We start from the raw sequence: 15,487 nt of genomic DNA, 5'->3' as shown, positions 1-15,487 counted from the left end.
TTTTAATTGAATCTTTGGAAAACCATGATTTTTTTTTTTCACTAATGCGATTCTTGGGTTTCCATAGATCAGTGACGTCAGGGCAACCAGGGCCGCCATCTTGCTTACCAAACCTGGTTTACAGCTTCTGGTTATTTCGACTTTGAATACAGGTCAATTCAGTTATACTTTTAGACAGGTCAAGGGCGAAATCTAATTTGTTTTGTAAGTACAGAAATAAAGTTATATTATAATAATTCAGTTGTAATTTTGAGAAATCAGAGATGAAAAATGGAAAAATTAAGAGATGCTGAGCATCTTAAGTCATATTTTGGTATAACTTTTACAGATTCTCAAACTGAGGTGGTCATGTCAGAATTTTGTAACTAGATATTATACTAACTGACTCTTAATTTTAATACATTTTATATTTATTCTGCTAATATAGCCATATTCTCGTAAAATAATTCTTGTAGCCTTGCCCTAATACTTCTACAATTCAGAAGGGACAATTGAAATGAGATCGTCTTTTGAAAATATTTCCTTTCAGTCATTTGTTTTTTAGAAAAGAAAGCAAGAAAACAAAATTATTAAAAATGGAAATTTACAAAGGACCACTGTAGAGAGGAGAAATAATTTTGCAGCAAAAAAACAAAAAAACATTCACATAATTTTCCGGGGAAAAAAACAAGATAAGTTTTGATTTCCAAAAGTTTAAAAGTTGCTATAAAAATAAAAATTCAAAATTAATCTAAAAAAACTGCATTATTCCTAGAAAATGACGAAGTTTAAAAGTCGAGATTTTTGAGTCAAAACTCTGAAATGTTCTTGTTCTTTTATAGGTTATTTTTTGGTGAAAATTTACTCTTCATTTTCTTTTCCCATTTAAAGTGGCTCTAATAGTGTTATAAACAAAGGATATAATTTTATCGCCCGCATCCAATAAATTGTCATGTTGATGTTAGAAATAAGGAGACCTGAAGTCCTAAACAATTCTAAACTTTTATTTTATCCTAACAAGAGTGAAAAGAAACAAAGGCAACAGTAAAATGAAAAGTTTATACACAAACTCACGACAACTTTGTGTCTCCAATATCAACAATAATAATAATAATAATATAGTCATTTGAGCTCATAAACAAAACAAATTGAGACCAGGTGAGTTACACTTAAGTAACCTTATTTTGCAAAGTGAAAATAATGAGGTGGTGGATCAGACTGAGAGGAATACATCATGGAGTCAAAAAGGATGGCATCTACAAAAACGAAGCATTGAGCAGAAGGTAAGGATGGAAAGATAAAGCCAAGAGGTACATATATATTTATTCTGGAAAAGTAGCACCAAAAACATTAATGCCTGTTTTTAAAACACTTCCCAAAATTTACTCACGGTGTTGAAAATGCACATCTCCTAGGAACAGCTTCAAACACAAGATTAAATCCAACTAAAAAAAAAAGTAAAGAATGTGTAACCATGGTGCCGTTTGTCTCAGGTCAGCAGTCTTAAATCCTGCACCCAGCATCAGGATTCAGGCCCAAAAAACAGTTTAAATTAGCTTATCCAAGGTCAACATGAGCGCTCGAAGGAAGTGAAAGTGATGCTGTTGGTCCTGAGACTGATCTAGCGTTTAGCAACGTGGGGAGTAGTACAAAGCAAAACCGACTGACCTCGGAGAACTTGAAACCAAAGAAGCTTCTTTAACGGCAAGTCTCGCATCGGTCCAACAGTCTGGACAGAAATGTTCAGGTCAGAGTTTGTGACGAAATAATAATAATAAAAATGAGCGAGATACTGCTGAGTTATTGATGCAACGGTGGAGTGCAGAAGAACAGTCATTTCTCTGTTAGTGTCTGACCACATGAGTGAGGGACGAAGCGGCGTCGGGGTAAATGGAGGAGGAGAAAGGGGGACGGGGGGGATGTCCTGCATCTTTCTATAACTTGACACTGTTTCTGGCACGGAGAGTTCTGCTTCTCAAATTTCCTGGACAGAGGTTTTTTTGCACGCAGCTCCCACGTTGGCTGCATCACAAAATCTGAGCAAACAGAAACACGATTACGTTTTGATAAAATCAGGAGCCATCTAGAGGCGTTTCTGAGAACCAAAGCGTTACCTCTGGATGGATTTCGACGTTTAAGCGAGGAGGAGCTGGGCTGTTTTTCAGAGGGCAGGTTTTCTTCGACTGGGAGACGTCCTGGGGTTGATGCCCTGCTGCGTCCGCGCTGTTGCCTCGGTGACCCTTTCTCTTCCTTTTGTCCTTGGGTCGTCCGCGGCTCGCCCTCGCCCCCCTCTGCTCCTCAAGCTCGATCTTTTGAGAGAGTAAAAATGTTACCAATTCAGTTGCCAGAGCGTTTTATAAAAACACTTGCAGCCAGATTCTTTAATTTTGCTTCATCTTTAATTCATTTTGATCATCAGATATAAATAATTAACCCGGAAATACTGCATCACCACTAGCTGCATTTCCACTGACCAAAAAATTGCACAATTTGACATTTTGAAAATAAATTTGCTTAATAGAAACAGCAATTTTTGAAAAAAAAAAAAAAAAAAAATTTAGGTGAAAAGCTTTGGCATGAGGAGGTTTTTATGTTGTTGTTGTATTCAAAACTGGAAATGAAAAAAACTTTCTTTGCTTCAACAGAGTCAGGTGATCCACTACAGGATGTTGCTTCTGGTAGAAACCACAAAGTGGACAACGACAGGAAGTGGTAGGAACATGACAGAGTGGCATGTTTTTGTATCAGTTCAATTTATTAATGTGTGATTTTAATTGCATTTATTACTTAATGGAAACACCACGATTACAAAATTCAGTTTTTGTTTTCATATTAGTGGAACATCGACAATGTTTTGTGCACATTTGTAAAGTTACTGTTTTCCAGATAAGTTATGGATTTAAACCTCTGTTCAGTTATCAAAATCACATTTTCACTGATCACCTCTGATTGGTAACAAACAAATCAAAACACTGAAAAAAATCTATTCTTTGTTTATTAATGAGTTTCTGTTAAGTCATTTTAAAACTCTTTACAATTAAGACCAACATAAATTAAAACAATATTTTTTTGAAATCCATTGGATTTAAATATATTTTTGTTCATATATTTAAGTTATTTAAATTATGTTGATGCTTTCTTACTCTGGCATTGAAGTTCAGTGCTTTTAAAAATCAAGGTAATCTGATTTCAGCACCTTATTACGGTACACAGCAAGTTTCTGGTTCTAGCCAACCATTAAAATCAGTTTTTAAACCATCCTCATTAATTACTCACTTTTTAATAATGTGTTCCTGAAATTTAAAAAGTTAAGGTTACAATTTTAAGATTTTTCTTTGAGTTCAACAAGTTACACATAAACAAAGCATCTGAATAGAAAAAAACAGAAACTTTTGCTGAAAGCCTAAAGTGCATCTTTAGTTTTAATACGTCTCACCTTTTCGTAAGTACGTGTTGTACATCCGTAGGTTTGACTGAAACGTTTTTGTTAGATTTCATTAGAACGTTTTGCTTTATGTCTGCGCCTGACCTGAATGAGCGTCTGCAGAGTTTCTCTGGGAGGGTCTGAGGCGGCCTGCAGGACTCTGTGGATGGTGTACGTCTGGTCCAAGGTGACCTCCAGCAGGTCTCCTTCCAGCTGCAGCTTCTCCAGCTGCTCCCTGGCGCCGGGGGACAGAGTCACCACTCGGCCTTTGAGCAGAGGCAGCAGGGGCAGCAGAGACTCCACGCCTGGGAGCAAAACGAGAGGGCAGCATTAAAAACGTTCCTTCAGCAGGATGCGGTCTGTAGGAAGAAACCAGCAGAGCGTCCTACCTGTAACATTTGACTTCTTGCTGATGCCATTTTGACACTCAGCCTGCCAAACAGAGACAGGACAGATATTTAAAAGTTTGACCCGTTAACAAAATATGTGACAAAGCTCAAGTTTTGCTACAACTAGAGTTGTTGTAAACAATTATTTCAGTAATTTACTGTTTATTTTGACAATTAATTGAATTAAAAATAATTATCCTGTTCTATAGTAGTTGCTTAAGTAAAAGAAAAACATAAGAAAATTATAAATAAATAAATAGTTTAGTTCTTTTTAACCCTCTTATCTTAAAAGATGATGAGCCTCTCACTCTGATCGCAGTCTGGGAGCCTGGAACTGACCCTGTGTGCGCTTTTAAAATTTTTTTTTTCTTTTATCTGTGTGGTTCCGGGAACTGACTGTCTGATGGGACACCTCCCCCCATTCGCCCTTCGCTGCCAAATGTCTTATTGACCCTCCTGCTACGACCGCAAGACAATTAGCGAGAAATTGTATTCCTTAAAACACAATTCAATTGAATCATTGTTAATCTCAAGTTATAAGTATGAAAAAAAATTGAAAGTGAAAAAAACAGATGAGAAATGTTGCTAACTTTAAAACTTCAACAGAAAAAAACTATTCTAACCTAGTTTTAATAATTCATAAAATAGATATCTCACGTTTTTTCAGTCAACCCCCCATCATTACTCTTCTTGAACAACAAGCAGGAACCAGATTATAAAAATACAAGCTAAAAACAGGAAAGTTAAACTAATAATCCAGCAGAAAGAGGTCTGGAAGTATTTCAAACTAGCAGCAGTTTCAAATAATTTATCAGGTTTATTTTGCTCACTGTTAACCTCTGACAAGCCGAAATACAAAAAATCAAATCTACTTTTCTTTGTTTACTAAAGTGTTTCCGCAGTAATTTAAATTCAAGACTTTTAAGACATTTTTAATCGCTTTAATTATAAGACCAACATGGTTACAGTAAGTTGAGCCCATGGATTTAAAACATAAATATTTTATACTTTTAAGTTATTTAAATGATGTGTTTAACACTGGCATGCAAGTTCAGGGCTTTTAAATCGAGGTAACCCGACTTCAGCACCATCTTTTTTACACAGTAAAAAAAAAAAAAATCAACACAGTGCACTAAAAACGTAAGGGTGCAAAAATTTTACTGGTTCAAACATTCTTAATTTCAGGAGATCTGTGATCAACATTTCAGATAATAAATTGATATCGGCCAAAATCAGAATCGGCAGGTCAGGATTTTTTAAAGATTGTAATTGGTGATTGGCCAGAAAACTGCAGCTGGTACTAAAAGGTAACTTAATGAAGCCTCTGGGAATTTTAAAAATCAAATTACTTGGATCATTTGACGAATCATTAAAGCCCGAGTTGCAACGTTAAGATTCGATGAAAACAATAACAATCTGAAAAACATAACGTACCTGTGAAGCATCGAGTTCCTTTGTCTTCTTTATGGGTGAACTGTCCTCCGTTAAGTCGATAACGCCGTCCTCTCCTTCTCCTCCCTCAGAGTCTGATAAGACGATAACCGAGTTCCCTTCTGCGTCCTTCTCCTTCTGCTCCTCTTTCTCTGCCAGTTCCTGCAGCTCCTGAAGCGCTCGCTGCAGCTCCGGCATCTCCAGCGCCTCCTTGGCCCGGCCCTGCCAGGTGATGGCTCGCTCCGTCAGACACTGCAGAGCCTCTCCTTCCGGCAGGCGCACAGGTAACCGCTGGAGCGCCACCAGCAGCGCCAAGATGGTGGCCAAACGAGGGCGGCGCGACCGCTGACACTGAGGGCACAAAAAGCGGGTGTCCCAGTCCCACCAGCAGAGTCGGTTGCTTTGTGGACTGGAGGGCGGCAGGAGGGAGGGGAACGAAACGCAGCCGCCGTGGAACCAGTCCTTGCACAGATGGCAGCGGAGCTGAGGCGCGCGCGGCGGCCCGGCGCACACGCACACCGACTGAGCGGCGGCGCTGCAGCTGCCGTTTCTGGTCTCCTTCACAGAGTCCTCAGAACGGCAAGACGTGTCCGTGTCCATGGTCTCGTCCCAGCACCCGTTTTCCTTACAGCTCGCCGAGCCGAGTCCAGATTTACACAAGTTCAGTTTCTGTAGCCTCAGCAGCGCCTCCTTCTCCTGGTGCTCCCCTTCCTTGAAAGCCAGAACCTGGAAACGAAACACCGGCACAATCACACAAACGTATCTGGAGCTAGTGAGGCGTGAAACACAAATCTACAAAGAAAACAAGAGAGAAAGAAAAAGAGTCGTTTGTTTTCAAGAGCAGGGGTGATCAAAGACTTTGTCATGTGGGACAAAATTGTCAAGTTAAAAGGACTTTCAATGCAAAAGTACTAAATTTTACCAACTGTTTTTGGTCTAGTTTCCACCGCAAATATCTTAGTAAACTTTAAATAAAACGAAACTAAGTAACTTTCAGCAAAATACAGGAGCTTGTTTTAAATCAATAAATTCCACAATATTGATAAAACCGTTGCTTATAACAGGAAAAATTTATTTGTATAAGCGAAATAATCTGCCAGTGGAAATAGACCTGGGTTGCTAGGCGACGGGCTGGGTTTGGCTGAGGTTGCTAGGTAACGGTGCAGCGCCCCGATCATGAAATAATCTGCCAGTGGAACTAGAACTTTTTCATCAACATTAAGAAATTATTCATTTAAATAAGCTCATATATCTTCCTGAAAAGTTGCGTGTAATTTAGTTTTTTCTTGTTTCAAGTGTGTTAAGATATTTACACTAGAAACCCGACCAAAACACTTTAAGACTTTGTGTATTTTAAAAATAAAAATAATCAGAAAAGTAATAATTTTTAACATTTTTTTGTTGTTTTTGCTTGTAGAACAATAGACTGAAAATGCAGCATCGTAATTTATAATATAAAAACAACCAAGCAAATAAATGAACTAGGAAAGTGATGTGTTATTCTTTGGAGATCTAAAACTTAAAAAACATTTTGTTCTCAACTCAATTCAACAAATTAAATTAATCCTCAGTTATAAAAACAGGATTGGACCCACTTTCTTTCAAAAATATTTGCTATGTTTTGCCAAATTTAACAAATAAAATAAAATGTGGTTTGGGTGAAGCAAAGTCGACTTCAAATAAAATTCTTTGAAAAGACGTTTGTTTAATTATTCCAAAAGCTTGGTTATGAAGAGACAAATATTTTGTCATTTTCCGTTTTGTTGATGATAATTTTACCCAGACCTCAAACAAAAGAACAAATTCTCCATCTGCACCAACTAGTTGCTCTGAAACGCTTAAATTTTTTTTAATCATTCTTGAATTGCAAAAATCAGTGAAAGGGCCACAGGTTGGAGTTGGGGATCAGGGTTCTTACGATAGCTGCCGGGTCCCTCAGCGCCTGAGCAGAGAGACCCAAAGTGTTGGAATCAGAGTCGTCCAGAGTTTCGTCCAGCGGCTCCGGCTCAGTCCGCCGCTCTCTCCTTTTCACACACGGACACAAAACCTGCAGCAGGCGAAGGACGGGTCACAGTTTAACGCTTACAGCAGTTTGACCAGGTAGAAAAAACACAATAAACCCGGAACCGAGAAGTATTTCATTCAAATGTTGATTTTAATTATATCGTTAAAATTATGTAATTAATTTTAATTAATTATAATAAAAATAAAACAGAATTTTAATTAATCATATAATTAATAAGATTATTAAAATACAGACTGCTACCAGAGATCATTCCTGCCAGCAGCCATCACCATCTACAGAAACTCTGAAGAATCTGAATTAATGAGATTAATTAATGAATTAACAACATATGATTTCCCTTTGGGATCAATAAAGTATTTATTTGGTTCAATGGGGTTCAGTGCAGAGGGCTCTTAGTTTTTACCAGAGCTGTATTTATAAGCATATATATATAAAACAGTTACTTCAGACTGCTAGAATTGCATTGCTGCTAAAATGTGCTATACAAATAAAATTTGATTGATTGATTGATTAGAAAAGGAAGCTTTCAGCAGATAACAGGAAGGCTCACTGAAGTTGTTGTGTGTTTTCCATCTCTGGTTTGTTTGAGGCTCACCTCCAGTAAACTGTGCTGGCTGCTTTTCTTCAGGAAGGTTTTGGTGGCCTTGTCCCTCCAGGAGTGAGCGCTGGTCACCTGCAGCTCCAGCTGCCTCAGCTCCTCCATTAAGACCGGTAAGTCCCTCCCAATCGCCACCAGGCCCTCCAGGTCGTCCAGACATGGGTAATGCTCCCCGTTCTGCAACACCACATTTAGTGACTTTATTCATTCATTTCTCCTGACCATGTTAAATGATTTAGAGCACAAACATGAACGAAACAGCAAAAATATAGCAGGATCCTAAAATACTATTACCATTTAGCTCCCTAATGCCATCTCCTGACACACACACACACATATATATATGTATATAATTCTCTTTTTTGTTATGTCAGTATAGTGATTTATGTTTATTAAAAAAAATTCAGAAGTTGTGCAAGTTTTGAAAAATGTATGTAAAGTAGAGAAATCTATAATCTCCTGATAAATATATATAATATATATATAGCAAGATTCCTGAAACAAATGACTAAAATTACAGTAGAAAAATCTCACCTTGTACTTTTTGTCTATTTCCTGGTTTATTTGATCTATTTTCCCTTTCGGATCAATAGACTCAGGCTGAAAGGTGCAACATAAATAACGTTTTCCTGACTTATTTTATGTGTGTGAAGGTATCTGCAGTACAAACTAAAACTGCTTGGTTTTGTGTTATTGCTCCTGTATTTTGCAAAAGCTGTGTTGCTTGGATTTCTTCGTACCTGGATTTCCTCCAGGTCTGTGACCCAGGCCCGCGCGCGTGTCAGGCAGCCCCGCAGAGCCTCGATGTTGGGCAGCTTGACGGGAATAAGCTGAGCCTCGTTCACGATCGCCTCCAGGGTGGAGAGGGGATGCTTCTGCCTGCAGGAGCGAAACAAAAGATCATCCGACGTCTCTACAGCGTCATCACCGCTACCAAATGAATCGGGTGTTGTTACCTCTGTTCCAGGCAGATCTGTGCCTTCTCCTCCCAGCGCTCGGCGATGGTGAGCAGCTCCTGAAGCTCCGCCATGGCCGTCTCCACGGATACGCTCTGAGCCACGTTGCAGCCTGCCTCCATGAGGTTCCTCAGCACCTCCAGCGTCACCTCGTGCTTCTCCCCTCCTCCTGTGCCCAGCGTGCGCCTCACCTCCTCCAGCCAGTGGCCTTGCGCCTTTAGGCCCTGGAGTAAATTGCACTCGGGCACCACGACGGGCAGCTTGCCCCCGTCCTCCAGCAGACTCTGCAGCTGCTCAGGAGGAGGCGACTCTTTCCTCCAGTCCTTGTTGTCGACCAGGACTTCGGCCTGTTTTCGGAAATCCTCAACTGTTTGCAAGACCGCCTTGAAAAATGAAACATTGAAAGGAAGAATTTTAGACAAATAAATTCATGAGACATCTTCCTACAGTTTGATCACGTTGGGTTGTTTTTATTTTCATTTTGAGCCACATTTAGATTATGAATGTTCTTAAAGAGCTGGTTGTGCCACAATGTCCTGATAAAACCCATCAAACTGTTAAAATATTAATAAGTAGCCATCTGACCATTCGATGAGTACTTCTTTAAATTAAATATGTAACATTTTTCACATTCATTTATTATTTTTATGATATTTTTGCAAACAAAATAACTTATTTTGTGGCTCTAATTTACAAATATTTGCAAGACACTTAGTAATATTTTAGTTTATGTTTGACAGTAAATGATCACAGGCTAAATATCACTGAGGCAGAAGTAATCGTAGGAGTAAGAAATACTGCCACCTGCAGGTGTTTTTCACTATTTTGGCAGAAAATTTGAAATAAACTCATAATTAGGCATGAGTGTGAAAAAGTGTACGGATCAGATGATTTTGCGTGAATTTCTGGGATCATAAAATAGCAAAAAAACCTGAAGGACTGATTGATGTAATCTGGCAATGTGCAGATAAAAACTGGCCGGCTGCAGCCTCCACTAACACTGTACAAGATCTCAATGATTGGTCTGACTCCTATGGAGGATTTAACTCGGATCCTTCAATTAGAAAAGCAAATAAATACAACTAAGATGTTTTTTCAATTACATCAAATTGCTAAATCTTTATTCAAAGGACCTAAAAACAACCTTATTCAAATCTTTATCCCCTCTAAGTTTGTTACAACTACTAAAAACAGCACTTGGTCTAAAATAGGGCAGCAACTACTGAATAGATTATTCAATCGTTTTGATGATTAATCGATTATTATGACAATTAATCAGATAAAAATGTCACATTCTGCAGATGTTTTATTTAACTAATAAAGTCTTTTTTATGCAATATTAGAAATACACTAGAAGACTCAAATAAACAAATAATTCAGTCACTTTTGAATTATTATTCTGCTTTGATTTGATTGATAAAATATTATTTTTATGCGTTCCTCTGGAGTCTGGAGGGCCACATAAACATGTTTCTTACCTGCACTTCCTTTAAGTGTTTAACCACACATGGTAGGTTTTGCATTTTCTCAAGCAGGGACTTCAGCTCAGCCAAAGTCATCCTATCATCGCTGAAAGGAAACAACATGAAAGTTTCTGAATAAAAACAAGCAGCTACTGTAAGAGGTGAAGCTTGTGAATCTTCTCACCCAGTCTTTGTGTCACTGAGGAGCTCGTCACTCTTCTGATGGCAGAACGCGACGTCTCTGAAAACAGAGTTGAGTTTCCTGAGAAGCTCGTTGTCGGGAAACCGTTTCTCTGCCGCTTCCGTCTTCAACTTCTCCAAGTCAAGAATATCTGCAATAAAATTTCACTTAACGTTAAGATTAACTTCTCTCTTCCAGTTTTAGTTTAACATTTAGGAGAATTTCCTACCTATTTTGTGTCCTTCCTCCTGTTCAAGTGCCTCTTTTACTCTGTTGGCCCAGGAATCAAAGGACTCCGACCTCACCTTTAATCGATGGAGCATGGCCAGCAACTCATCTAGGGTGTATCTGTATCTGCAGGGTAAAAACCAAAACCGTGAGTAAAGGCTGGACAGGGAAATGTGGCTCTGGAAAAATTAAAGAGGGGACTTGCTGTGGTGTACCTCAAGGCTCTATACTCAGTCCTATATATTTTCCTTCAATGTTATGTTAATGATAACCCAACTTATTTACTTTTTCCTCTCTGACTGCAGCTTCTGCTTACAGTCTACAAGATAAGCAGAACTAAGACGTTCTTTCAGCTGCACCAAATTGTCGAAGATCGATTTACTTTTCTTTTAAGTACCTAGAAAACCTTATTCAAGCCTTCATCGTCTCTTGGTTTGTTACATTAGCCACAAACATCATCCTAGGGCTGCAACTAGTTGCTTCAGAAATCAATTATTCTATCAATCATTCTGACAATTTATCAATTACTTTGGCAATTAATCGATTATTCTGACGATTAATTGGATAAAAAGTGTCAAATTCTGCTGATTTTTCATTTAACCATGTAAGCCTTTAAATGCAATATTAGGAATATATAAAAAGACGCAAATAGACAAATAATTAAATAACTTTTTAAATAAGATAAATATTTTATTGCCTAAAATGCAACAATAGCATTTATTTGGTGTACACTTGATCATTTGTGGAAAATGATGAATCAATACCTAAAAAATAGAGTTTAGGGCTAATCTGTTGATTATATTTCCATTAACCAATCAATAATCGGGTAGCAAAATGGGCCTTATAGAATAGGAACCATGTGAAGCTAAAATTATGTCACTAGAGATGTTATGGGTAGAAATAACTTCTCTTTCTAAAGTGTTTTGTTTTTATCTAATAAGCAAAATGTAAATTTTTTCTACAGTTTTAGTTTAAATGTCGGCTCTGAATTTGTTGTCCTTTCAGAAAGCGGTGTTTTTTTTTTTTTATAATCCAGTTAATGATCAATCAATTACTAAATTAGTTGATGATTATTTCTTGATTAATCATTTCGGTCCAAGTCTAAAATACTTCCAACTGTCAGTTAACGGCTTTTGGAAAGTGTGACCACTTCACACCATTTTTTTATGTCTGTTCTTTAGTTCTCACATTATTTTTACTTAATTTTCAAAGGTTATACCTGAGGTAGAGCTTTTCGGTGGGGCAGTTGCACAGATCCTGAGTGTGATAGAGACACACGAGTCGTTCGGGACAGTTGGAGCAGGCCAGAGCGGAGAGGAAGCACGTCGTCTTACATTTATCACACTGTCTCTCATCATCAGGCAGCAGCTCAAAAGCTTCTCGCTCTGCTTCTGTGATGCCCTGCAAATTCAGACAAATCCTCACAACGTCAGTGACTGTCTACCTCCAGATAAACATCACCGTTCACCTCTGCGCCTCACCCTTTCCATCAGATTCTTGCGCAGTTTTCTCTCCTCTTGAACGATGATGAACATCTCCCGATGCGTAGCTGCAGCCAGGTTAAGGTCCAGTTTCTCTGGACATGCAGCCATTTTACAGGTGAGCTCCTCGTGAGAGAACACGCAATACCTCCTCAGGCGGCGGTAATGCTCAATACAGTGTCGACCAGCAGGGAGCTGCAAATACAAACACAGAAACTCCTTAGTATTGTGTATGTATAACTGCAAATTAGGCCTGTATCAATAATAAACTTAGCTGGATGATAAACTACAGAATTTATTGCTGCTTTGAGATTATTATGAAGTGATACGAACAATAACACGCTCTTAAATATCAGGAAAGGTCAAACTAATAGACATTTAACACTGAAACTGAAAAACATTTTAAATATCCAAAATAAATAGATAAATAAAAACAATTCATTTTAGTTCTTGTTGCTGAAGTTTGTAAACAAAATTGTCCTTCAAATAATTTCACCAAAGCATCAGACTGAGGACTTCTGTCATCCAGTTTTTGGTAGAAACAAAGAGAGAAAATAAAACTGTAATGCAAAATTAAACCAGGTCAAAAAACTGCTAAAAAAGGAGCTTCCTGGGAAATATATTGCAACTCATAATTTTAAAAAGTTATAAAATAATTGTACATTTATAGATGAGAATGTGGGATTTAAGTGTCATTCAGAATGGAAATAGTTTAAGTTTATTTGATGTTTACAAATTTAAATGTTTATAAGTTGAGAATGAGAAGAGCGGGAAATCAGAAGCTCTTCCATCTCCTCCTTTTTGAACAAATAATGTAAAATTGCACGTCAATTGGGCATGATAATTTGTTTTTACTTAATGCCCATTTGAAATAAGCTGAGCTTGTTTTAATTCATCATGCAATTGATTTATTTCTTATTGCAACTCTACTAATTAGACCAAAGTGAGCCAAACGTACCCAATCTGCAGTGCAGAAGTTGACTGCTTCAGCAAAGTTATATCCCTGATTGAAGCCACTGTGGTAGGCTCTAGGAAAGGTGATCACAAACTCGCCGGCACACTGGTTAGTGCGTACCACCTAGAGTTTGGAAACAGGAAGTTAACTGGAGAAGCACCACAGAGCGGTTCGTCTCTGAGCCGTCGCTGATGCGGTACTGACCGGTACACCATGAGCCATGAGGATATTGGGGTTCATGATGGTGACGAGTTGGTGCAGGAGGTCGGGTTGGTACTCAAACAGCTCTGGCGTCAGCTTCTTCATAACATCTTCAAGCTGTTCGGCTGCTGCAGAGGGAACTCCATACCAAGTCTTGGGTTCACCCCTGGAGGCAGGAAAACAGAACCTCAAGCTTCACTTAAACACTTTACTGCTGCATTCAGGCTCAAACAGGGACACAGACAGAGGCAGTGAAGGGGAAGTACCAGTGCAGGTAGTTGATGGAGTAGCTCCAGTGGTCCTCAATGTGCCAGCAGAACGTTGAAAACACCATGCCCACGTAAAGCCAAGGCACCTTCATCCCAGAGATGTCCCCATTAATATGGCAGAGGAGCGACTGCTCCAGAACAGGCATCACGTTTAGGTTCCAGCCAGAGCGCGCGTACTCCTGCCCAACAGAGACAAAACGGGTCCGTTTCACTGAAAAGAGTGTCGTTCTCAACTAATTTGAACGATTCAGGTTACAAACATCATTCATGGAAAATATGCAAAACATAATTTAATATTTTCATCTGTATTTACCAACATGTAACGCTACAGTTATTTACACTTTATAACAGAACGTTAGACTGTCACTGCCCATTGTTATTTGTTGTATGTTTATTATTATTATTACTTTACTTATTTGTTATTTATTTACATATTTTAATTTTTATTGTGTGCTATGCTGGGACAAATAAAGTATTATCTTATATAAACAACACAAAAGAGGCAAATTTTTATCAAAATGTACCACAGATTGACACAGGAAAGCCATTAACAACCAATGAGCTAAGAAGAGAAAACTATCAGCATACCTCCTCCTCTTTCGTGAGTTCCTTCTTCCCGTTATTCATAGGGAAGCCACTCCCGAACTCTTTGGAGTGAATGTCTGCTCCATACTCGACGGTCACGTCTTCTTCAATACTGCTGACTAACCTCCAGAACTCCCTCTCCACGAGTTCAGTGGGAACCATCTACACAAAACAAGAGCGCTGGACACTTAACCTCTGCCTCTAATCTCACATCAGGCAGAGTCCTGTAATTTCCAGCTGAACTCACATGAACAGGCATATTGAAGTAATCGGCTTTGAACGAGTCGGCCATTTCTCCAAAACTCTGCAAAGTGTACTCTCTTGTTGCTTGCTCAAAGCCAAAGGCTTCCGACGGTTTCTTGCACTCCTGAGGAGAAGACAAGAAGCAATAAGTCAGGAAACTCAAAATTAACCCTGGTTTCTCTTTTGGCTGAAAGAAATCAATTAGACTGTGTTCACACTGCAGCCTGAAGTGACCCAGTTCTGATTTTATTGCCTTAATGCGACCTGTATCTGGTCTTTTCATGACAACTCAGATCAAGGTTTTTTGAATGTGACCCAGGCTGTTTGGATATGTGGTCCGAGACCCGAAACGTCTCCTGTCTGTTAAGCTCTCTCAGTTTAAGTCCAGAGTGAAAACTCATCTACTCTCCCCGGCCTTCAACACAAAGAGAAAAAGAAAAGGAAGAAAGAAAAATGCTGCACCTAAAATGTAGGTATTGTTTGGTTTTTATTCATACAACTAGCTTTTGGTATTGTTGCCAAATTTATATTTGTCTTTTTACTTGATTTTATGTTCTATTTTATAAACTATCTGCCTGTGATGTTGTATTTGTTATGAAGCAGTTTGGTCTGCTGAGGCTGCTGTCAGGATAAACATTGACGTGACTAAGGCTGCCTTCACACTGCAGCCTGAAGTGACCTGACTCTGACCTTTTTGCCTTAATGTGACCTGTATCTGATCTTTTCATGACAGTCTGAACAACACAGGTCGGATGTTTTTCGAATGCGACTCAGCCGCTTGGATATCCGATACGTTTCCGATTCAAATGTGACCCAACGGCCACGTTGCGTCCATCCAACCTGAACGTCACTGATACTCGACAAATGTCGACACGCCCAAGCAGAAAGAAAAACAACATGGCGGATGATATGAGGATTAAGATGTTAATATTCTGGCTCCGGTCGGACAACAACTTCAAAATCGTAAGATATGCTCCACCATGTTTACACTGAGCACTTCCTCTTCGCAGTTGGAAAAACACAAAGCACGCTCTCGATGTGTGACGTTATTGCGCCCTCTGCTGCGCATGCGGGACAC

At 38.8% G+C, this 15,487-nt stretch overlaps 1 protein-coding gene across 3 annotated transcripts in view; it reads right to left on the bottom strand.

The window, feature by feature from the left end:
- Positions 1-969: 969 nt before the first annotated feature.
- kdm5c (lysine (K)-specific demethylase 5C) overlaps positions 970-15,487 on the bottom strand; it is a 29,738-nt gene continuing 15,220 nt past the window's right edge. For all 3 annotated transcript variants that reach the window (XM_044112939.1, XM_044113107.1, XM_044113029.1), the window contains 19 exons: positions 14,414-14,533; positions 14,170-14,328; positions 13,579-13,760; positions 13,316-13,478; positions 13,115-13,234; positions 12,157-12,351; positions 11,895-12,076; positions 10,677-10,801; positions 10,451-10,598; positions 10,282-10,372; positions 8,804-9,186; positions 8,588-8,726; positions 7,845-8,024; positions 7,142-7,270; positions 5,227-5,949; positions 3,793-3,835; positions 3,509-3,708; positions 2,094-2,288; positions 970-2,015 (listed from right to left, as the gene is read on the bottom strand). In XM_044112939.1, the coding sequence (XP_043968874.1) occupies positions 2,007-2,015; positions 2,094-2,288; positions 3,509-3,708; positions 3,793-3,835; positions 5,227-5,949; positions 7,142-7,270; positions 7,845-8,024; positions 8,588-8,726; positions 8,804-9,186; positions 10,282-10,372; positions 10,451-10,598; positions 10,677-10,801; positions 11,895-12,076; positions 12,157-12,351; positions 13,115-13,234; positions 13,316-13,478; positions 13,579-13,760; positions 14,170-14,328; positions 14,414-14,533 (3,486 nt within the window). In that variant the 3' untranslated portion in view covers positions 970-2,006. The remainder of the gene's footprint in view (positions 2,016-2,093; positions 2,289-3,508; positions 3,709-3,792; positions 3,836-5,226; positions 5,950-7,141; positions 7,271-7,844; positions 8,025-8,587; positions 8,727-8,803; positions 9,187-10,281; positions 10,373-10,450; positions 10,599-10,676; positions 10,802-11,894; positions 12,077-12,156; positions 12,352-13,114; positions 13,235-13,315; positions 13,479-13,578; positions 13,761-14,169; positions 14,329-14,413; positions 14,534-15,487) is intronic.

This window comes from Gambusia affinis, linkage group LG01 (genome assembly GCF_019740435.1).
Source record: "Gambusia affinis linkage group LG01, SWU_Gaff_1.0, whole genome shotgun sequence".
Lineage (NCBI taxonomy): Eukaryota > Metazoa > Chordata > Actinopteri > Cyprinodontiformes > Poeciliidae > Gambusia > Gambusia affinis.
This window is presented reverse-complemented; position numbering and strand designations above follow the sequence as displayed.